Below are 24,951 nucleotides of genomic sequence, written 5' to 3'. Positions count from 1 at the left end.
GGTTCGAGCCCGATGCGGATAGGTCAGGGAATGACCACCGCATATCCCGGAGCAATATGGCCTTAGTTGCTAATGCTCCTAAAATCCAAATAACAAACAAACAACAACAATTTGTACCAGTTTTTCCATATGATGATGCAAAAACTAAAAATAAAGAATAGCCATCTGTGGTACTAGGTAACAATGCAAAATAATACATCAAGCAGTCTTGTACTTTTTTTAATGTTCATTTGGATTTATAAAATCTTTACTACTTATAAATATACAATAATATAGTTTGCAGTGAATAATTTAAATAGAAGAGTAAACCTAAAAAATGAGTTCTGTCATTCAGTGAATTTTGCCAGCAAAATTTATTCATTCATTATTTAGTAACAGCTGGCACAAAGTAGCCAAACTTTTTTTCTAATTTGATACTGTTTACAGAAAAGTTGTTTTATTAGAAAAATAAGAGTTTAAAGATAAACATGAAGTGCAATGCAATATTTGTGGAATGAAATTTTCTAATTCTCAAGATGGCATCTGATATTAATGATCGTTGAACTTAGTATAATCATCCTACTACAGAGAGCACTTGCAGTTGTGACTGTCCTCCAGATATGTTAGTTCTTTTTCAGTTAAGATGGAGTTTTCAATACACTAAACAAGTTTTTTTTTTTTTTTTAATATTTTTACCTTACTGCTTTTTATGGGGTCACTTTAAAAATCTGATATCTCATTATAAACAGATGTCCTGGTTAGGGTTAGAGTAAACCTGGTAACTTTAGTTAAGAGTTGATCAGTCTCAGGACAAGGGTTGCTTGGTTTTGTCCCTAGAAACTTGGGGTTTTTAGTCAGCAAAATAGGCAAACCAATCATAGAATAAAAGCAATTTACAGACATAATATGGTGATGCCTCATGGCCTTAGTTGCTTTGGTGGAATAACCAAAAACTCATGAACAAATGGTAGTTCATTTGAATCTCAGATATTTCAGAAAATTTGTAAATATACAAAGGTGTAAGAGAACTTATTAATATCACCATCCAAAAGGTTCTGTCTAATAATATTATGTAATTGTATGGTCTCATGATGACAGTTCATCAAGGGCTTTGAGACTAGTAAATGTATGAGAAATTGATTAATATGAGAATTCCCATCACAGATATGACTTAGGGTCAGGAGCAGTTTTATTAGTGTCAGTAATTGAAAATATTTCAGCCTATCCTCACTTTTATTATTTCATTTTTCTTTTCTTTCATTTGATTAGCATTAGCATTAGAAGAGGCATTTACATGAGCTAGTGAAAATTAATAATATTTTGGGGATATGTCATTTAAGTTAAGTAAATTGGTTGGTTTGCTTTACATATTATAACTAATATTAGTCTTGTTTTTTATGTAGGAAAACAAAAAAAAAAAGAAAACTTAGTTTAAAATTAAATATTTTTACCTGAATTACCCCACCACCTTGACTGTTAGATTTAGTATGAAGAAAGTCATCAGGCAAGCCAATCATCTGACCTAGCCAGTCCATTACTATCATCTCAAGTTCAGTGCAAGCTGGACTCGAGGCCTATAACACAAAAAAATATTCTCCTAAGAAATGTATAAGTACATAAAAATTTTCCTGCAACTGAGAATTATATTATAACTAGCTGATAAACTATCTCTACCTATGGTTCTTAACTCTACCACAATTCAAAATTTCCTATCCATCACTTTGTTTTAACTTAGTAAACATTCTTAAAATATTTATTAGTCTAATATCTACTGTGTTTACAGAAAAGTATTAATCGATCTATTACTTGTTTACCCAATAAATATTTGTCTATCTATTGTTTATCCAATAGTGCATTATCTACATTGGAAAACAATGTATATACAATGGATAATAGACTAACATTTATTTTGTTTACTTGTGTAAGCACCATACTCTGTCAAATATAATATGCTATTATTATAGTATATTTACAACAAAATTACTAAAGGATATTTTAAATAGTGGAATACTAATTTGAATAAATTTTGCACTATACTGAATTAGATAAAAATCATGTCTTTAAGTAATAGTTATTTTTTTTCTAAATATAATATAATGGAATACGACACTTTCCATGTGCCAAAATTTCTTACAAATTTCTTAACCCTGTACCAAATAAACTAACACAGTGATGTTTCCAGATTCATATATGAAATTCAGTCTTCACGCAACAGGAAAGGAGTTCTTCACTAACTGAAGAAGACTCCCTTTATGAATCCTTTACGAATGCACTACACAAGTACATAAATGTAAAATATCTATTATATTTAATGTCAATACTCCATGCATGTATTTTTTTTATTGCCCCCCCCATACACACACAGAATAAAAGATGAACAGCACCTCTAAACAATGTTTGGCAACATAAATATCACTTAGTTTTATCAGATAGGGGTATCTGATAGATTTAGAAATTCTTTGTCACAACTGTGAGTCAGAGGAGTATAAAAATATGGATTCTTCATCGTAAATCCAAAGAGTTGGCTATGCCAACAGCCCTGATACAGATACTTGATCACCTATAGGGTACTGGGTACTGAATACCTTTAAGTAAATAACAGATGAGGAGCATCCATCTATTTTCTAGGTAGCTCACTGTATTTTTTAATGGCACAGTAGACAAATTCCTTTCCAATTCCTAATGGAGTAATCTGAGAATGTTAGTTGAAGACTGTCCTGATTAGTGCATATATAAAAAAAATTATGCCCAATATTGTGCTGTAGTATGCTGGTCCATAACAACAGTGAAATTTTAATACCATTAAAAAAAATCTTTCATTTCTTGCTCTTATAGTAAGTACTTGCTCTTGGCCTGGTGCATGAGTATAGTTTCAGTTGTTATTCCAGTCAGCAGATGCACCATACTTTTGCAAAATTCTGTGACATACTTCCCTAGTTTTTTATTTACTTTTTTCTTAATTTGAAGTTTTATTATTTTGTCCTAATTTTTGGTTTATTTAATGTGGTTTATTTAATGTGGTTTATTTAATAATTTAATCTTTATTTAATGCTTGGATGCAGACAGCATTAACACCTCACAAATATAATCTGATTCCCACCATTTTTACACGATAGCATAAGCTTAGGGTAGTATAGTGCATAATATAATATTGTCAATTAATCAGTAAATCTATTAATCTTGATAAACTTTATTATCAATTAAATTGTACTTTTAACTCTATATATATAACGACTTAACAGTAACAAATAATTAATACATAACTATAGTGGTACACGTGATACGGAAGTTGTATAAAGGGAACTCGTAGAAAACACTCGATACCGAAAAAAAAAAAAATAAATATAGCATTATAACTGTTTGGGATATAACTTAAGGATTTAATTTTGTTCTGAAATTGAAATTTTATTGAATTAAATCGGAATCATGACTCAGAGCAGAGCAGCAAAGCAAAAGGCTCAAGCTAATGGGAGTGCTGTGGCTCAGGGAAGAACTGAGGGGGGCAGTTGCCCTCTGAATCACAGTCTTTTAAAAAATGCACTGTTTGCTTGATGTTTGCGGAGCAGTCGGTTACGGGACATGATACTGCCAAGGGGAATGTCTTTGTGTGTGCACGATGTAAGGAGTGCAAGGAGATCAGGCGACAACTCAGCATTGTTATGGGCCTTTATGAGAGCTTGAAGGACAGGGTGGATGCCCTCGAAGGAAATAAATTGAGGGGCCCATCAAGCGCTCAGCTGCCCACAACAACGCCAGAGCTTGCACTTGGTCATCATGCAACACAGAGGCAGCCCCCTAGGCAGAATGCGCTGGTCCCACTGGAACTAGTAGTTGTTGGTGACTCGATTGTCAGGGAAACGGGGAACATGCTTTGTAAAAAGGATAGGTGGAATAGGACCAGAGTATGTCTGCCAGGGGCAAAGGTTGATGACGTTGTAGAGCAGATATCATCTTTTAAGGGCACAAAAGGTGATATAGTTGTACACGTTAGCACTAATGATATTAAGAGTAGGAGACCGGCGGAATTACCCTAATTCATGGCTTTTTTTCACTGTTGAAAAAAAGCCATGAATTAGGGTTGAATTTGAAAGTGTCTGCAATACTGACCAGACACGATAGGAGGGAGTATATGATGAGAGCCTTGTCGATCAATTCGGCTCTGGAGGGATTGTGCAAGGCTCAAGGGGTAGAATTTTTTTCGCCTGGTCTGTACTTGTTAACAGGAGAGACTGCTTCTACAGGGATGGGATACACTTAAATAGAAAGGGTGCAAGAATTTTTGATGATGTTGTCGAGGCAGTGTTAGGTGGGTCGGAAAACTGCTAGTTGGGGGGGGATACAAGGACTAATAGATTAACAGTAGCCACTGGCAGAGGTGGAAGTGATTCTTGCACTGCTTCTATTGAAATGAGCAGAAGCATGAAAAACAAGATGCAGGATATTTCAGAGACTGCTGGGAGTCATTGCGGTACAAGTAAACACATGGGTTGTGTTAGGGTAGCTAAGAATAGAAACAGGTGCATGCATACTTGTGTGTACAACAATGCTAGGAGTTTGGTAAATAAATTTGATGAATTTGAGGTATTGCTCAAAACATCAAAGGCAGATATTGTTGGGATATCAGAGACGTGGTGTCACACAGATATAAGGAATGCGGAACTGGAATTTGGGGAATACAATGTGTATAGAAAGGATAGACAGGACAGGAGGGGAGGAGGGGTTATGCTATTAGTTAAGAAACACATAAAATCCAAGGAAGTGAAGCCAGTCGACATCGATGGACAGGGCAGTGTCGAGTCAGTTTGGTGTGACATAAGCATAGGGAAATCAAAATTGAGAGTAGGAGTGTGCTATAGGCCTAATGACTCTGATGAGTATAATAAGATATTGTACAGGGAAATGGAGTGGGCCAGTAAATCAGAGAATCTTATAATGGGGGATTTTAGTTGATTCTTCATGCATTAAGAATCTGCAGATAAATGAACCACTAGGTGGCAGTGATCACAGCGTGTTGAAGTGGGATTTACTCAAGGAGGTAACTACCATCAGAGGTAAAGGGAAGGGTTTTTGTTTTCGTAAAGGCGACTATGATGGTCTGAGACAGTATTTAAATTCTATACAGTGGGACCAACTGATGATGTTACCAACAGCAAATTCAAAATGGGAAGCATTCAATTAACTAATCTTGGAAGCTACCAGGCTTTACATACCAACTATAAGAAATATTGTTCAAGGTTTAGGCCTAAATGGTTGTCAGATGAACTAATGAGACATGTGGCAGAGAAGAAAAATGCATGGAATACATACAAATTAATGGGCGACATGGAAGCCTATGATAGATATAAGTTGGTCTGTAACCAAGTCACAAAGGAGATTAGGCAGGCAAAGGCTGCAAAGAAAAACAGAAAAGAGTTCTTTACCTATTTAAACTCAAGAAGGAAAGGGATGAATCAGATTGGCCCACTGGATATTGATGGTTCAACAGTTGAGGATCCTGCTCAGGTGGCTAACAATCTAAACGAGTATTTTGCATCTACATTCACGCATGAGGAGTTATTCAGGAAGGAGAATGACGTAGGTAAAGTAGACATTGGCAGTGAGCTAGATGATTTTGTAATAACTGAGAGGAAAGTGGAGGAGAGATTGTTGAGGATAAACATAAAAAAAGGCACCTGGGGTGGATGGGATCTATCCAGTTATATTAAAGGAGGCAGCAAAGGAAGTAAGCAACCCCTAGCCATAATTATGAGAGCTTCTTTGGACTCAGGGGAGGTACCCATAGACTGGAGATGTGCAAATGTAACCTCAATTCACAAAGGAGGATCAAAGGCATGAGGAGTTATTCAGGAAGGAGAATGACGTAGGTAAAGTAGACATTGGCAGTGAGCTAGATGATTTTGTAATAACTGAGAGGAAAGTGGAGGAGAGATTGTTGAGGATAAACATAAAAAAAGGCACCTGGGGTGGATGGGATCTATCCAGTTATATTAAAGGAGGCAGCAAAGGAAGTAAGCAACCCCTAGCCATAATTATGAGAGCTTCTTTGGACTCAGGGGAGGTACCCATAGACTGGAGATGTGCAAATGTAACCTCAATTCACAAAGGAGGATCAAAGGCTGACACAAGTAATTATAGACCTGTTAGTTTAACTTCTGTTCCAGGAAAATTAATGGAGGCACTGGTTAAAGAAGCACTGCAGGATCATCTAGACAAGAATTCAGTTATAGCTCAGATGCAGCATGGTTTTGTTAAGGGCAGGTCTTGCCTGATGAATTTGATTGGATACTATGATGTAGTCACAAAAGAACTCGATGTAGGGAATAACTTTGATATTATATATTTGGATCTTAGAAAGGCTTTTGATACTGTTGCATATGGAAGACTGCTGCACAAATTGGAGCAGTGTGGCATTGGAGGCAAACTGCTGCTATGGATAAGGGGATGGTTGAGTGGCAGAAGACAGAGAGTGGTAATCAATGGACACTGCTCAACGTGGACTAATGTTATTAGTGGAGTTCCTCAGGGTTCATGTTGAGTCCGTTGTTGTTTTCGGTGTTTATGAATGATATTGATGATGGTATATCAAGTTTAATGTCCAAGTTTGCAGATGATACAAAGGTTGGCAGGGTTGTTAAGGACACTACTGACGCTATGCTGGTGCAACAGGATCTGGAAAGGTTGAACAGATGGGCTGAGAGGTGGCAAATGAAGTTTAACATTGACAAATGTAAAGTACTACATATGAGAAACAGTAACCCCAGAGCAACGTATCAACTCTGCGGTACTACACTGACAGTAGTGGAGAATGAAAAGGACCTGGGGGTAATTGTGCAGGCAGATATGAAGTTCTCTGAGCAGTGCAGAAGAGCTGCAAGAGTAGCTCATGGTGTCTTGTCAATGATATACAGGAATTTTTCTAGCAGGGATAAGGAGGTGATTATTCCCTTGTATAAGGCAATGGTTAGGCCACATCTTGAGTACTGTATACAGGTCTGGAAGCCTCATTTCAAGAAGGATGTAGAGCTGCTGGAATGGGTACAGAGAAGGGCAACAAGATTAGTGAATGGAACAAAGGATTGCTCTTATGAAGAAAGGCTTAAGTTTTGCAAATTACAGAAAGTTTTGCAGCTCAATGGTTTGAGCATGCTCAATGCCTATGGGATTCTTCCTCTTGCTCAGAATAATCACCTCAGAGGGCATAAATTCAAATTGAGGAAGGACGGATGTCGGATAGATGTGCGGAAATTTGCCTTTGGCCAGCGGGTGGTTGGTTGGTGGAACCGACTTCCATCATTTGTTGTTGAAGTTGATAGCCTAAACAAATTTAAGGCTCAACTGGACAGGTATTTCGAACGAACGGAGGGGTGAAATGGGAGTGGTGTTTTTTTTTTTTTTTTTTTGGCTGATGCTGAATAAGCTTGCTTTCTTGCATCATATGCCTCTACTAATGCTAATGCTAATGATTCAGTTAGCAATAATTTTGCATGTGCAAAAAAAAAAAAAAAAAAAAAGTCTTTAATCTGATATATCATTAAATTGAGCAAACTTTTTTAAAAATTTAACACAAACTGGTATTTTTCAAAGATATCAAAAAAGTACTTGTCTTGCTATCCCTTTATGTTTACTTTTAGAAGAATCATCAACAGGTTTCATTGTAATAAGAATTGTTTTATCCATGACCTCATTTGACAATGATTGTATTTTGTAGAATATCTGGTGATGTAACAACAGAGTGGAAAATGTCATAGGCCTGAGTCCAAAAGAGCCTGGGATCCTAGGTTTAACTTTATATTCATTGGGGAAGGCATCAGCAAACTTTTACCATCGGCTCTTATCCCTAGCTCTGTTACTGAGGATGCCATATTATTGCTTGCTCATACATCATGTAGTGTCTTATTCAAATTCAAATATTAAGTAGTTCTTATAGGTTAAATATACACAATCCATGGGTTCTGAGGATCCTAATAATGCCATAAACTGCTCAAAATAACTTGTTATAAAACTGAATGTAGTGGAGTAATACACATCACATTATAAGAGATCACCTTGCATATGTGCTCAGAACATTCTAATATAAAAATGCCATTGTAAATTAAAAAATCTGCAAGGCCATTAGTAGCAGTAGTAGTCGAGGATTAACACTTTCTATTTGATTCATTAATAATTTTCCCATATGGTTAGTATTTGAAATTTTATTGTTCAAAAATTCCCAATATTTACAATTTTATTGTTCAAAAAATATCCATACCTAAAATTGTCTGCCAAAGCTCTTGATGTCTCCCAGTGGCCAAACAAATAAGTTTTTTGCTGCTCACCTATTTTGAAAATATATGTATGAAGTGGTATCAAATCAGTCACCAGCACTGTTACCACAAACACTGAATGAACTGAGATATTGATAAATAGATGATTCAGACCAATGAGCATGTAGCTAGAAAGAATATTACTGTGCCAAATATAGCTCTCTATCTTTCTTAATCTTTGTTTATTTTTATAGCAACACAAACAAAAAAAATACAACAAAATAATAAACAAACAAAACAAAATAACAAACAAACAGAATAAACCTAAGATATACTAAAAAACAAATTAAAAAGTTTCAAAAAGTTGTCTTTAATTTATCATTGTTTCAATCTATTTCATATTTCTATTTCACTTCATATTTCTATCCACTTTCTATCCACAATATCCATTTCATATTTCTATTATCCAATTAATATATTTTTTGATTTGATCAATATAAGTTTCATGACAACATATAATTAACTAATTAAATCTAATTTATTCTAAAACTATCATTTTTATAATTACTATCTGCAATAACTGTAACAAGACAACCTACCCAGGTGAAACCTAAACATCCTATTGCATCAGCAAGCATATCACCAAGTAAAGAAGCAGGACAGTTCAATGCTGGAAAATAGGCATGCATATAAGGACTCTGCCAGTGAGTTACCTGAAAAAATATAATAAAAAATAAAAACTGGTATTACAGTCCCTTTTAAATGATATTAACCCTCCACTGCTAATGCAGCATCTGACAGGTGCTACTACTTAAAATTTTGTTATTTTTTTAAATTTGGAATTGAAATCAAATCCTCCCATGTACTTTTCCTTACCAGTATTTTCTAAATGATTATATAGTATTTATTTGCTGTTTTAATTTCAATATACTGTAAAATATGAGAAATCAATTTTTTTGTTTGGTGTTTAACTCAAGTTACCAGATTCTCAGTATTCTAATGTGCAGCATCGATTTTACATTTGTTTTATTTTATAGAAATACCTATATTATATAGGTATTTCTGTGAAATAATAATAATAATAAAAATATATACTTATTTTAAAAATAAAAACAACAGAAATTAAATATATTTCACTGCAGAGTGAAATTTTCTTAATAATTCAAACAACTTAAATCCAGACTGTCCCGCATAATCTGGGACACCTGGTCATTTTATGTTTAACAGAAGCCGGGTGAACACAAGCATCTGTCTTTCTTGTACACAACACCCATTCTCACAGGGTGTGTATGTATGTGTGAGATGCCAGTGAGAGCTGTCTAATCATGCAGAGTTTTTTGTTTTGCTGACTAAACATGGACAGCTAACAAAAACACATCTATGCATGTGGTGTCAGCCAATCACCAGGTGAGCAACTACGTTTCAACTCAGGGAATCAGTAACCTTGAAAAAAAAAACACTAATAATTTACATGATGCTTCCTTAAATTTACTCAAACTATTCTCTTCTACAATACCAGATGGAAGTTTGTTCTAACAATCAATTACTCTCTGGCCAAAAGCAAATTTTTTCTATTATCCATTGAATATATTATTTTTTTATTTGGTCAATATATAATATATTTTGTTGCATGTTCAATAATTTGTAATTGAGTTTAGCAAATAAAAATTAATAGAACTCTATTTTCAATTAAGTAAAAAAACTAAACATTATTTTTTTATAATTAAAACAAAAAAGATGTCTTGTAAATGCTACAAAAGCATATTTATTCCACTTAGGGCAAGGATGATGGAGGCAGAAGCACATACATAAAAAAACTGACAAAGTATTCAAATTGACTTTTGTTGCAATCTCTGCTAAGTATAGATTCATGGAGTCATTCACTGGTTGTGCATACTGCCAATCAAACAAAAACTAGCCAATATGATGCACACGGATAGTCATTACAGTGAGTTAAACTGACAGTGCACACTGGGTAAAAGCTTATTTCAACAACTGATTTCTGTTGAATGTGAAGTTCTACACAAATATTCTGCAACTATCCTTTTCTAATTTAAATTTATGCCCCTTGTGTGATTCATCTGAGAAAGAATAAGGATACCATTTACTTAACAACATTTACTTAACAATAAAAACAACTTATATTATCCCCCAGGGGCTCACATCTGGTGAGTATGGGCTTGGCACACCCAGGGTCCTGAGCTGGATATCATCACTCTTCTCTTTCTTGATGATTCCTCCCCCCCTCTCTCTCTCAAGAAAACTTGGGAATTTTTTTTTTTTTTTGGCTGGTGCAGCATAAGCTTCAGACTTCCTTGCACCATATGGCTAATAATAATAATAATAATAATAATAATAATAATAATAATAATCCTTTTAAAGCATTTTATACTTCAGACAGGTCACCATGCAGATGCATAATTTTCAAAGCCTACAATTTACAGAATTTCAATCCTTGGTGAGAATAAACTTTTGTGCTCCAACTAATCGTTGCTCTTCTCAGAACTGTTCCAACAGATCCAAAACAATCCTAAATTGAAGCTTCCAGACCTGTATGCAGTACTCAAGAGGAGGCTTAACTAGTTCCTTATACAATGAGCTAATCACCAACTTTGTCCCTGCTGGCAAAACTCTTATATATCATTTACAGAATCCCATGGGCTGTCTTAAGCAGCCTGTCTGCACTACTCTTAAAGAAGACAGAGAGTGGTTATCAATGGGCACTGTTTTTCGTGTACTAATGTTATTAGTGAAGCTCCCCACGGTTCAGTGCTGGGCCCATTGTTGTTTTCAATATTTATCAATGATACTGATGAGGATATATCAGGCTTAATGTCTAAGTTTGCAGTTGACAAAAAGGTTGGCAGGGTGGGTCACAACAGTCATCAGGATGAGCTACTGCTACAAGATCTAGGAAAATTGGGTCAATAGGCTGAAAAATGGAAATTGAAGTTTAACATTGACAAATGCAAGGTACCGCATATGGGTAGTACTAACCCCAGAGTAACTTATCGTGTGGTACTATACTGAGGGTAGAGGAGAATGAAAAAGACCTCGGGATAACTGTGCAGTCAGACATGAAATTCTCTGTACGGTGCAGACATGCTACTAGGACAGCTCACAGGGTCTTGACAGTGATATGCAGAAACTTTGCTACCAGGATAAGGTGGTGATTATCCCTTTGTATAAGGCCATGGTTAGGCCGCATCTTGAGTATTGTATACAGGTCTGGAGGCCTCACTTTAGGAAAGATGTAGAGCTACTGGAACGGGTACAGAGAGGGGCAATGATTGGTGAGGGGGGGACAAAGGAGTGCTCTTAACAAAAAAGGCTTCAGTTCGGCAAACTGTAGTTTCTTGAGACTAGGCACCTGCAGCATTGATTTGATTGAGGTGTTTAAGGCCTTGAATGGATCGAGTAAGCGTTCTTCCACTTGCTGAGACTATACATGAGGGTCCATAAATTCAAGTTGAGGAAGGATGGTTGCAGGATAAATGTGCAGAAGTTGGCTTTCAGATAGGCTTCCATATATTGTTGTAGAACTGGATGGTTTTAATAAATTCAAAGAAGAACTAGACAAATTCTTGGAGGGTATGGATGGGTGAAGTGTGTAGGTTTTTTTTGGCTGATGTTATACAAGCCTGCTGTAAAATAAAGGAAAATTTACATTTTCCTTTATTTTTTGGATAAAAATCTACAATTTACAATTAAATTTAATTCAAGTGGAAACCTTGTAATTAAGTTCTCTTAAAGGAATTAATTGTAAAAGAACAGCTTCCATATAAATAAAAAGTTCGAGAACCAATTCTGCTTTAGGTATTCCATATTTATCAGCAGTTGTTGCTCTCTGACTTATCTTTCCAACTGATCAAACAGACAGTGGAATAGCCTTAGCTATTCCACTATCTGTGGGATCTGTGGTGAAAGAGGAGTCTGTGGTCAAATTTCACCAATCAGGATTTCCCTCACTCCAATAAATATCAAGCTAAACATAGGGACCCATGGTATATCACTCAACACCACTATATCAATATGCTGTTGCCTTCTCTACCGGAATTAAATCTGAGTTAATTAAAGGGAGCACACATTTTTTTCTCAGGCTTTATAAGCAAATGCTTTACTCAACAGTTTTTGCTTCATAGTTTAGAAGAGTAAAAGAGAAAGAAATATGTTTGCAGGATAATAAATAACATATGTTGAAAATGATTAAAAACACAAAAAGCTTAGAATTTAAAATTTTCATCAGTTCTTAAATGTGGTGAAAGTTTGAAGATAAAGAAAATACAATTCTGAAATAATCAGTATTATTAAGCGCCATCAATGAAAAATTCACATTAAGTATTAATACATACACCAGGCATGATAACTCGCTCTACATCTTTAAAAATTTCTTCCCATGTTTCTCCTTCTTCTGGAGCAGTAGTGGGTAGCATTGATCTCATATAACCAGGAGTGACATTAGGAAATACCCTTCTATCGCGGATATTTTCTAAGTAGTCAGCAATGTAATCAACCATCTCCTTACCTGGAAAAGAAAAAGTGCAATAATTACTGATGTTACTATTTTATTTTTCTTTTAGTTCTTTTATACAGAAAGGAAAGGCAACAAGCCTGTAAATTAAATAAAGGAACGGAGTTATGGTTCTTAATGCAGGTATTAAAATATATGAATGATGATAATAAATGCATCTCTGCATTATTATCAAAATGAAACAATTTTAATACTTTGGAAATAACATCATTATTCATGAAGCAACTTAAAATTTCTAATATCATTTTCAATAAAGTAATAGTCACTTTCTTGGTGATGATATCTGATTAAAAGCAGTGTCAGAAACCTTATGATAACTTATGGGTAATAATGTCATTGCTAAAGTGAGCAAAAAACTCGAGCTTGTCACAGTCATTGGAGGGAAGAAAGCAAAACAGAAAAGTACAATACTAGTTTATATAACAGAGCTTTTATTTTAACAGCTACATTGAAACATAATCCCCATTCCTTTACTTAATTGCCACAATAGACCAATGTAGATTATTAGAGGTTTAATATTCACATAACTTTCACCGTCTACACACCATGTGGCTACTCAGCTAGATTCAATACATTGTTTGCTGTTCAGCACATAGTTGATAATTGATGTTATGCACCGTCTGATGAGGAGCTAGGAGGGAAGTTCTGAAAGAATTTCCCAGCTAATCAGAAAGCACATGGAGGTAGAGTAGAGCCTTCAAGTGTTTATGAATAATGGATTTGCCTTTTTGGTGATATTTTTCAATTAAAATTGATATTAAAAACTTTAGGTGGAATCATGATTGATGTTGTTTCTAAAGTGAGCATAATCCAAAGCCGCTTGCTGTGGGAACATAGCTTCCCCAAGTTTGTGAGAAAGAAAAATATAACATAAAAGTGTTTTATTATCATATTAAACCTTAAATTTCAATGTGAAGCTGATGCTACTAAGTAGTACAACCAGTACTTGAAATGGTTTGGAGTGATTGTGGAGGGGGTGGAGATATCTTCTCTGCAACTTAATTGCAGCTTCTAATTATATAGCTTATATAGCATCAGCCAAACACACACACGTACGCACACTCTCTTCAGCCATCCTTACACTCCAAGAATTAGTCTAGTTCTTCCTTGAATTTATCCAACCCATCTACTTCCACAAAAACAGATGGAAGCCTGTTCCGACAATCAACCACCCGTTGGCAGAAGGCAAACTTCTGCACATCTATCCTGCAACCACCCTTCCTCAACTTGAATTTATGGACCCTCACGTGTAGTCTCAGCAAGTACTTGCACTGCTTCTACTGGAATGAGCCGCAGCCTGGAAAATAAGATGCAGGATATTTCAGAGACAGCTGGGAATCATTGGGGTACAAATAAACACACAGGTTGTGTTAGGGTAGCTAAGAAAAAGAACAGGTGCATGTATACTTGCGTGTACACCAATGCTAGGAGCTTAGTAAATAAATTTGATGAATTTGAGGTATTGCTCAAAACATCAAAGGCAGATATTGTGGGGATTTCAGAGACGTGGTGTCACACAGATATAAGGAATGCAGAACTGGAATTCGGGGAGTACAATGTCTACAGAAAGGATAGATGATAGGAAGGGAGGAGGGGTTATGCTATTAGTTAAGAAATACATAAAATCCAAGGAAGTGAAGCCAGTCGACATTGCTGGACAGTGCAGTGTCGAGTCAGTTTGGTGTGACATAAGCATTGGGAGATCAAAATTGAGAGTAGGAGTGCACTATAGGCCTAATGACTCTGATGAGTATAATAAGAAACTGTAAAGGGAAATAGAGTGGGACAGTAAACCAGAGCGTCTTATAATGGGGGATTTTAATTTTCCAGATATTGACTGGAATTTGGGGGATGGTCACTTACACACTAGCAAGGCTTTTGTGGATTTATTGGATGATTGTTTTCTACATCAGCATGTTCGGGAGGCAACTAGAGGGAGTAATACTCTTGATTTGATTATCAGTAGTGATTCTTCATGCATTCAGAATCTGCAGGTAAATGAACCACTAGGTGGCAGTGATCACAGTGTGCTGAAGTGGGATTTACTCAAAGAGGTAACTACCATTAGGGGTAAAGGGAAGGGTTATTGCTTTCGTAAAGGCGACTATGATGGACTGAGACAGTATTTAAATTCTATACAGTGGGACCAACTGATGATGTTACCAACAGCAAATTCAAAATGGGAAGCATTCAAAGAACTTATCTTGGAAGCTACTAAGCTTTACATACCAACTAAGAAATATTGTTCAAGGTTTAGGCCTAAGTGGATGTCGGATGAACTAATGAGACATATGGCAGAGAAAAAAAATGCATGGGATACATACAAATTAACACATGACACAGAAGCCTATGATAGATACAAGTTGATCTGTAACCAAGTTACAAAGGAGGTTAGGCAGGCGAAGGCAGATTACGAGAAATCTTTGGCAAGGGATGCAAAGAGAAACAGCAAAGAGTTTTTTACTTATGTAAACTCTAGAAGGAAGGGTATGAATCAGATTGGTCCACTTGATATTGATGGGTCAACTGTTGATGATCCTGCTCAGGTAGCTGACAATCTGAATGAATATTTTGCATCGAAATTCACACATGAGGAGTTTTTCAGCGAGGGGAATGCCAGAGGTGTATCCAACTCTGGCAGTAAGCTAGAGAATCTTGTAATAACTGAGAGTAAAGTGGAGGAGAAATTGTTGAAGATAAATACAAGAAAGGCACTTGGGGTGGATGGGATCTATCCAGTTATATTAAAGGAGGCAGCAAAGGAAGTAAGCAAACCCTTAGCCATAATTATCAGAGTTTCCTTGGACTCAGGGGAAGTACCCATGGACTGGAGATGTGCAAATGTGACCCCAATTCACAAAGGTGGATTAAAGGGCGACACAAGTAATTATAGACCTGTTAGTTTAACTTCTGTTCCTAGAAAATTAATGGAGGCACTGGTTAAAGAAGCACTGCAGGATCATCTAGACAAGATTCCAGTTATAGCTCAGACACAGCATGGTTTTGTTAAGGGGAAGTCTTGCCTGACCAATTTGATTGGATACTATGTTGCAGTCACAAAAGAACTGGATGCAGGGAATAACTTTGATATTATATACTTGGATCTTAGAAAGGCTTTTGATACTGTTGCACATGGAAGACTGCTGCACAAATTAGAGCAATGTGGCATTGGAGACAAATTGCTGCTATGGATAAAGGGATGGTTGAGGGGGAGAGGACAGAGAGTAGTAATCAACGGGCACTGCTCATCGTGGATTAATGTTATTAGTGGAGTCCCTCAGGGTTCAGTATTGGGTCCATTATTGTTTTCTGTATTTATAAATGATATTGATGATGGTATATCAAGCTTAATGTCCAAGTTTGAAGACGATATGAAGGTTGGCAGGGTTGTCAAGGACACTACTGACACTATGCTACTGCAACAGGATCTGGAAAGGTTGAGCACATGGGCTGACAGGTGGCAAATGAAGTTTAACATTGACAAATGTAAAGTACTACACATACGAAACAGCAATCCCAGAGCAACGTATCAACTCTGTGGTACTACACTGACAGTGGTAGAGAATGAAAGGGACCTGGGGATGGTTGTGCAGGCAGATATGAAGTTTTCTGACAGTGCAGACGGGCTGCAAGAGTAGCTCATGGTGTATTGTGTATCTAGCAGGGATAAGGAGGTGATTATTCCCTTGTATAAGGCAATGGTCAGACCACACCTAGAGTACTGTATACAGGTCTGGAGGCCTCATTTCAAGAAGGATGTAGAGATGCTGGAACGAGTACACAGAAGGGCAACAAGATTAGTGAATGTAACAAAGGGGTGCTCTTATGAAGAAAGGCTTAAGTTTTGCAAATTACAGTGTCTGGGGACTAGGCACCAGCGAGGTGATCTGATAGAGGTGTATAAAGCATTGAATGGTTTGAGCAAGCTCAATGCTGATGGGATTCTTCCTCTTGCTCAGAATAATCACCTGAGAGGGCATAAATTCAAATTGAGAAAAGACAGATGTAGGATAGACGTGAGGAAATTTGCCTTTAGCCAGTGGGTGGTTGGTTGGTGGAATAGACTTCCATACCTTGTTGTAGAAGTTGATAGCCTAAATAAGTTTAAGGCTCAGCTGGACAGGTATTTCGAATGAACAGAGGGGTGAAGTGGAAGTGGTTATTTTTTATTTATTTATTTACTTATTTTTATTTTTTTGGCTGATGCTGCATAAGCTTGCTTTCTTGCATCAAATGCCTCTACTAATGCTAATACTAAGTGGAAGAATGCCTTTAACATTCAGCTTACTCAATCTATAGGTGCCTCCGTAGCCAGGTGGGAAGGAGCAGTAGTGCGTAGCACATGCTTCTTGATTAGACCGGGGTCCGAGCCCATCACCACCAAATACGGAGGATGCGGAAAGGGCAAGGGAATGACCACCGCATATTCCCGGAGCAATATGGTCTTAGTGACCATATTGCTCCCGGAGCAATATGGCCTTAAACACCTCAATCAGATCAATGCTGCAGGTGCCTAGTCACCAGATGCTGCAATTTGTAGAAATGATGCCTTTCTAGGTAGAGCACCCCCTTTGTTTCCTTCACCAATCTTGTTGACCTTCTCTGCACCTGTTCCAGCGGATCTACGTCTTTCCTGAAGTGAGGCCGCCAGCCCTGTATACAGTACTCTAGACGTGGCCTAACCATGGCCTTGTACAAAAGAGATAATCACCACCTTATCGCTACCAGCAAAGTTTCTGTATATCATTTGGTATTTGGAACGAACGGAAGGGTGAAATGGGAGCGGGTTTTTTTTTTTTTTTGGCTGATGCTGCATAAGCTTTCTTTCTTGCATCATATGCCTCTACTAATGCTAATGCTAATCACTGTCAAGACCCAGTAAGCTGTCCCAGTAGCATGTCTGCACTGTACAGAGAATTTCATGTCTGACTGCACAGGTATTCCCAGGTCTTTTTCATTCTCCACTACCCTCAGTATAGTACTACACAGTTGATAAGTTACTCTGGGGTTACTGCTACCCATATGCAGTATCTTGCATTTGTCATTGTTAAATTTCAACTGTCATTTCTCAGCCCACTCACCCAAATCTCTTAGATCTTGTGGCAGTAGCTCACCCTGATGACCTGCATCAAGTGGCCCAATGTGATTCAACTCCTTCCTTCTACTGTTAATATAAGCATTGAAGTCTTTACTTCTTTTCTTGGCATTCTTCGTCAAAAACTTCTCATAATCTGCCTTAGCTTGGCTAACCTTCTTTGTGACTTAATTACAGATTAATTTATGCCTACCATTAGGTTCTGAATCACCGGATAGTTTATATGCATCCCATGTACTTTTCTTCTCTGCCACTTCTCAATAGTTCACCTTTCATCCATTTAGGTCTAAGCTTTATATCTTTCATTTCTTTCTAACAGTATTTCTTCATTGGTATGAAAAGCCTAGTATTTTCCATGATTACTTCTCTGAATACTTCCCATTTATAATTTGCTGTTGGTAACATCATCCCACAGCATAGAATAAAAAAATAGTCTGATACACCCTTATGAAAGCAAAAACCTTTCCTTTATCCTTGACATTAATTACGTCTTTAATTAAATTCCTTATTACTACACCGTGATCACTGCCACCCAGTGCAGCTTTTACCTGCAGATTCTTAATGCATGGTTTTCAGCACTGATTCTTAATGAATCAGTGCTGAAAACCAAATCAAGAGTACTGCTTCCTCTTGTTGCCTCTCCAACATGCTGTTGTAGAAAATAATCATCCAAGAAATCTACAAAAGTCTTGTTAGTGTGTGGGTGACCAGCCCACAAATTCCAGTCAACGTCTGGAAAGTTAAACTCCCTCATTATTAGACATTCTGATTTACTGGCCCACTCTAATTCTCTGTATTAGTCATTAACCCTATAACTCACTCCTACTCTCAATTTTGTTTTACGATTGTTTACATCACACCAGATTGACTCAACATTGCACTGGTTTGGTTTGGTTTGGATTTTATTGGCACATTAGCAACTAAGGCTATAATGTGCCATATTGCACTGGTCACCAATATTGACTGGATTTACTGCTTTAGATTTAATATACTTCTTAATCAAGAGTATAACCTCTCCTGTCCTGTTTTTTCCTTCCTGTATACATTGTCCTCCCCATATTCAAATTCAGCATCACTTACATCTCAGTGACACTCTCTCTCTCTGCTATCCCTACAATGCCTTATTTGATGACTTAATCAGTACTTCAAATACATTAAATTTATTTACAATGCTCCTAACATTACTACATGCATATGTTCTTACTCTCAATTATCCTTACACAGCACAAGTATTCAATATTTCCATGATGACCCACAGCAGGGCCTGAAATCCCCGACATGGTCAAAATATATTCATCCATAAGATACGTGTGTATTCTGTGGTGGGTTCCCTGTTGTGAAAAACTCCAGGTGCTCATGAAAAGTGAGGTAACATAAATTCAAATTATAGATGGTTGAGTGCTGGATGGATGTGTGGAAATTTGCCTTTAGGCAGCAGGTAGTTGATTCTAAAAATATATTCTTGGCTAACTGCTAAGAGTATGAAGGAGATGATTTATGCATGGTACTGCACATATATCATTTCTGCTACCCGGGTAGTATGAATACATTGTTTAATTATATCTTATATTGTGAATCAACCTTCACAACAAGTGGCCAAGGTATTGCACTGCTTTGAATAAGTAATGCTTCACCAGTGGAGAAGACTAATGTTACTTATTCTCGGTGGATACCACCACCCAGACGGCATCATTTCGAAGCTTGTTGGCTTACTCATCAATGGGTGGGCAGGTACCCTGTTGTTGCAATAGTGACAACCCAGTAATGTATAACTCCAATATGAGAGATGCTTGATGGTGTGCGTAGTTTAATCTAAAAATATATTCTTGTCTAAATGCTAAGAGTATGAAGGAGATGGTTTATGCATGGGTAAAGCGTGTTTAGGGTCTAATAGCACCAAGAGTTTTCCCATCTCCACATAGTATACATTGGTGACTATTTATAGATGCTTCTAGGGTAAACCTTAAGATTGTGTTATCACACAATGGAAATACAAAAAAGAATAAGAGATGACCTCAACCTTTTCCGTAGAATGCTTCTAGTCAATGCTCTCCAAATGTAAACGAATAAGATAAACAAATAAAATAAATTAATGAATTCTTTCACTCAATGAGCCACGAATGATCCAACGCATCCCGGAACCAAAAGTCGAGGGCCCCAACCCGATCCCAAAACATATCAAACCAACCCAATGAAACTATGGGTGCGAGAAGACACTGCATCAAAATAATGAAAATGGAGGAATTGATTATAGTAGTAAATATAATCATGACCCTAAAATTTAAATGAATGCTGCTTTTCGTCCTATGCTTTTGTTCCATCACTGCGATGTCCAGACATCGCAGTGATGGAACAAAAATACAAAAAATGGAGTGCCAAAAACAAAAAATTTCAAGTTGTTGCACATTTTGAAATTCAGTCGTCCTAAGCAGCCAATCATCAAGAACTAGGTTCCAAATCAAGGGACCCAAAATTGATCCTTGGGGGCAACCACGGGAGACAGATCTGTGAATCTTCGTGCTTTTAGTGATGACGGTGCGATCGGCAAAGTAGTTTCTAACAAGTTTATAAAGCTGAAGAGAGCAATGATTGAAACGGAGTCTACTGAGGGCGCTCTCCCACCATAAAGTATCAAAAGCGCCCTCAAAATCGATAAAGATCGCCATAACGTATTTGGAAGTAGAGCTCTCAATAAGGTGGTGAAGTTCTAAAAAGGCGTCTTCGCATCCAAGACCTTGCCTAAAACCGTATTGAAGAGAGGGTGTAGAGCTTGTAACTCCCTGCAGTGTGGTAATTTTATTAGCGATTAGTCTCTCTAACACTTTTCCAAGGTGAGAGAGCAAGGCTATGGGGCGGTAGGATCTGGCATTATCTAGTGGCTTACCAGGTTTAGGTAAAATCTTAAGAATGGTGTGTTTCCATGGTTTAGGAAATGTTCCAGTATTTAAGCAGTTGTTGAATAATTTAAGTAGAACTTTGGGCTTAAAAATGTTTGATAAATATAATGTCAATCAGGTCATCGCCAGGACATTTGTTTGACTGAATTTTATTCAAGATTAGAAGTAAGTTCCTCTGCAGTGAATGGACTTGTTTATTCTAAAGGAATGTATTTTTGGTTTAAATCTCAAACAGATAGATGGTATGAAGTGTCAATAGTGAGATCATCATTAGGCAGCAGTTGGTCCAATGGTGTCTGTTAATGCATTTATGGTGTCTGTTAATGTAAGAGTTTCCATACTGTTGGAGGTAATGGAGTTAAAAATGTCACCCAGGATCTTTTTATTTTTAGCAGTTTTATAAATGACGCCACAAGGATTATTATTCCCAGATGTACGGACAAAATTGTGCCAGAATTGCAATTTGCTTTCATAAATCAATTTTACGTATGTATTTTCTTTTGAGAGTTTTGTATTCTTCATGTAATCTGTTGACTTCTTCTTGAGGCCAAGTACGCCGTCTGCACTGAAAATTTCTTCTTGCTTTATGTACAAGTTTCCGAGTAGAAGAAAGTTCGTTATTCCACCAAGGGGTGAAGTTAGTTTTTAGATTCTTTTTATGCGTAGATTTCTGAATTGCAGTAATGATAATGTTTTGAATATGCAGTGCTAGTTGTTTGGTGGTAAGAGAATTAAAATTTTCTAGGTTGTCTTCAGGCAAGTCAGAGAGAACGGAACGATTAAAACGATTCCATTTTATGTTTCTAAGAGAGTAACATATGAGATTAAGAAGAGGTTGTTGAAGAGGAAGAGTTGATCCCAACAGGAAGACGATAGAGCGGTGGTCACTTGTTCTTAGGTCAGTTTCTACGTGCCAGTCAGTAATATAAGGGCTGTGGCGAGAGAAATGTCTATATTTGATTCACCCAGGGAATTAAAAAAGGTACATGGCTGGTTTGGTTGATTCAAGACAGTAAGCTGATGGGAGAAGATGGTATCCTCGAGCAGTAATCCCCGAACATCTGTGAAAGAACTATGCCATAATGCAGACTTGGAGTTTGAGTCGAGTAAAATTAACAGAGGAATAGGGCCTAATAAACTGAATACGGAATCGATATAGTGTAAGTGAGGAATCAAGTCAGATGACGGAGGGCAATACATTGAGATAACATAAGTCGAGTGATTAGGGCTCAAGACTTGAATGCAAATGATGTTAAACAGGACAAGATTTTACAATAATTGTAAAAACGATTTTACAATTATTTTTCCAAATGTCGCAGTCACATTAAGAATTTATGCAAATGAAGAGAACAAAGGGGTGGAACCAAGAAAGGCTTAAGTTCTGTAAATTTCAGTGTCTGGAGACTAGACTCCTGCTAGGTGATCTGATTGAGGTGTATAAGGCCTTGAATGGGTTGAGTAGGCTCAATTCTGATAGAATTCTTCCTCTTGCCCAGATTAATCGCTGAGGAAGCATAGATTCAAATTGAGGAAAGACACTTGCAGAATAGATATTTGGAAATTTTCATTTAGCCAGCGAGTTGTTGAATGCTGGAACAAACTTCCATCTGTCGTTGTGGAAGTTGACAGCTTAAATAAATTCAAGGAAGAACTTGTCAAACTTTTGGACAGGATGGAGAGGTGAATGGGAAATGTGTTTTTTTTTTTTTTTTTTTTGACTGAGGCTATATAACCTTTCTTTCTTGCATCATATGCCATTACTAATGCTAATGCCAATTTTTCTAACTTTATCAGTTTCAGTTGCCTCAGGTGAACAGAGTTTTTCAAAATTAAAATTAATCAAATTATTTACGAATAACAATGTCTCAACAAAATCTCTCTAATTTGGCAATAATTTCAGTAGAAAATGATTATTTTGAACAAATAAACGTAAATAAAATAATTAACAAATTCACATTTCAAAGAAAGGTAACATAAATTTGTATAATTTTTTTAACATTATAATTTTATTATTGTGATAAGTGATTTAGATACTGTGATTTAGAATTTAAAGTTTATTTCCAGAATGAATTTGTTATTTTTTTTGTTTTTTCATTACATTATATGTGAGATATATTGTAATTCTTTTCTTTTTCAATAAATTAATAATAATTATTTATGCTAATATAGTTCGGGAAGGACATTACGTGGTTATTATCCATTAAGAATTATTAATATGTATAATTAACCACTCTTTTACCACATGTAGTTTTTAATATATATTTTATTAAAACTAATATATACAATAGTGTCACGTTTTGGGTATCTTGCCGATACTCATCATCAGACCGTGCTGTTTGGGAATAAAGTTAAATTAAAAAGGCTATTACGCAATTATATGAGCAGAACTTGTAAGAAATTATAAGATGCCTTAAGAACAAACAAAACAAATCAAAACAAATCTAAATAAAAAGCACTGCTGGCTGATCCTCTTTCCCATTTCTCTTCAGGTCTGAGGGTGGTTAGCAGATAAGATTTGTTTTGTTTGTCTTAATTCATCTTATAAAATAGGCTAAAAGTAAAGTAACTTAAAAAAATTGCTCAGCGTAACCAAGTTCTGCTCATATAATTGTGTAATAGTAACATAGAATTGCTCCTTTATGTCGTAACTATAATCTTAGAGATGCTCAATTTGTTATTATAACTTAGAATTATTTATCTACTCACTGGCATTATTGAAAATTAGAAATGACCAATTGTTAATACATCTTATAACTGATCCTTTGTTAAAAAAAAAAATTATTGTAATTTAGAACTGCTCGATGTAAATTTAATTATTTATTCTCAAATTCCCAAACAGCACGGTCTGATGATGGGTATTGTCAAAATACCCGAAACGTCACACTATCATATATATATTAGTTTAGGCTATGCTTAATAATATATATATATATATATTAAAAACTACACGTGGTAAAAGAGTGGTTAATTACACATATTAATAATTCTTAATTATTTATGCCTTATTTTATTTTTTAATTGAAATATTTTGGGGCAGCAAATTTGATTTTGCTTAATGGCGGCACATAGGGTTGCAGCGACCCTGTGCCTTGCAATGGTCTCACATTACATGCAGATGTTAATGTCATGCATATGTTAATGTTCCATGGTTTGGTGACAATTATGCTTCATAATTCGCTCAAGACGTCGAGAACCTCGCTCTGTCACATTATACATTGGGCAGCAGTTGTCTGATCGCTTATGAGTTCCAAAGCATTTTTCCATTCGTTAAAGGGTGGAATTATAATACACTGAATAGCATTAGCATTAGCATTAGTACAGGCATTTGATGCAAGAAAGCAAGCTTATGCAGCATCAGTCAAAAAAAAAAAAAAAAACCACTTCCGCTTCACCCCTCTGTTCGTTCAAAATGCCTGTCCAGCTGAGCCTTAAACTTATTTAGGCTATCAACTTCCACGACAAGGAATGGAAATCTGTTCCACCAACCAACCACTCGCTGGCTAAAGGCAAATTTCCGCACGTCTATCCTACATCTGTCTTTCCTCAATTTGAATTTATGCCCTCTCAGATGATTATTCTGAGCAAGAGGAAGAATCCCATCAGCATTGAGCATGCTCAAACCATTCAATGCTTTATACACCTCTATCAGATCACCTCGCTGGTGCCTAGTCTCCAGACACTGTAATTTGCAAAACTTAAGCCTTTCTTCGTAAGAGCACCCATTTGTTCCATTCACTAATCTTGTTGCCCTTCTCTGTACTCGTTCCAGCAGCTCTACATCCCTCTTGAAATGAGGCTTCCAGACCTGTATACAGTACTCTAGGTGTGGCCTGACCATTGCCTTATACAAGGGAATAATCACCTCCTTATCCCTGCTAGAAAAATTCCTATATATCATTGACAATACCCCATGAGCTACTCTTGCAGCCCATCTGCACTGCTCAGAGAACTTCATATCTGCCTGCACAACCACCCCCAGGTCCCTTTCATTCTCTACCACTGTCAGTGTAGTTGTAAGAACTATTCTTACACTTATATTTTAGGAATTTATAAATTATCAAATTTTAATAAATAACTAAGTTAAAAACAGTCAAGCACTCAGCAGAATTGCTGGTCTGTTTACACTTCGAAAGTGAGAGATTAGCGTAGCAGCAGGAGGGACGCTGACCAGACTGTGATACAATGGGTAGGCCAGTTTGACGCAGT

At 36.5% G+C, this 24,951-nt stretch overlaps 1 protein-coding gene across 1 annotated transcript in view; it reads right to left on the bottom strand.

The window, feature by feature from the left end:
- Positions 1–24,951, bottom strand: part of Hdc (histidine decarboxylase) — a 305,245-nt gene that overhangs the window by 248,789 nt on the left and 31,505 nt on the right. The window contains exons 3-5 of the mRNA XM_090380708.1: positions 12,575–12,747; positions 8,822–8,935; positions 1,431–1,553 (exon numbers count right to left, since the gene is read on the bottom strand). Of these exons, the coding sequence (XP_090236834.1) occupies positions 1,431–1,553; positions 8,822–8,935; positions 12,575–12,747 (410 nt within the window). The remainder of the gene's footprint in view (positions 1–1,430; positions 1,554–8,821; positions 8,936–12,574; positions 12,748–24,951) is intronic.

The sequence above is a fragment of the Mastigoproctus giganteus genome, chromosome 9 (genome assembly GCF_048544385.1).
Source record: "Mastigoproctus giganteus isolate SK-2022 chromosome 9, ASM4854438v1, whole genome shotgun sequence".
NCBI lineage: Eukaryota > Metazoa > Arthropoda > Arachnida > Uropygi > Thelyphonidae > Mastigoproctus > Mastigoproctus giganteus.
Note: the sequence above shows the minus strand (reverse complement) of the source record. Positions and strands in the feature narration are given on the sequence as shown.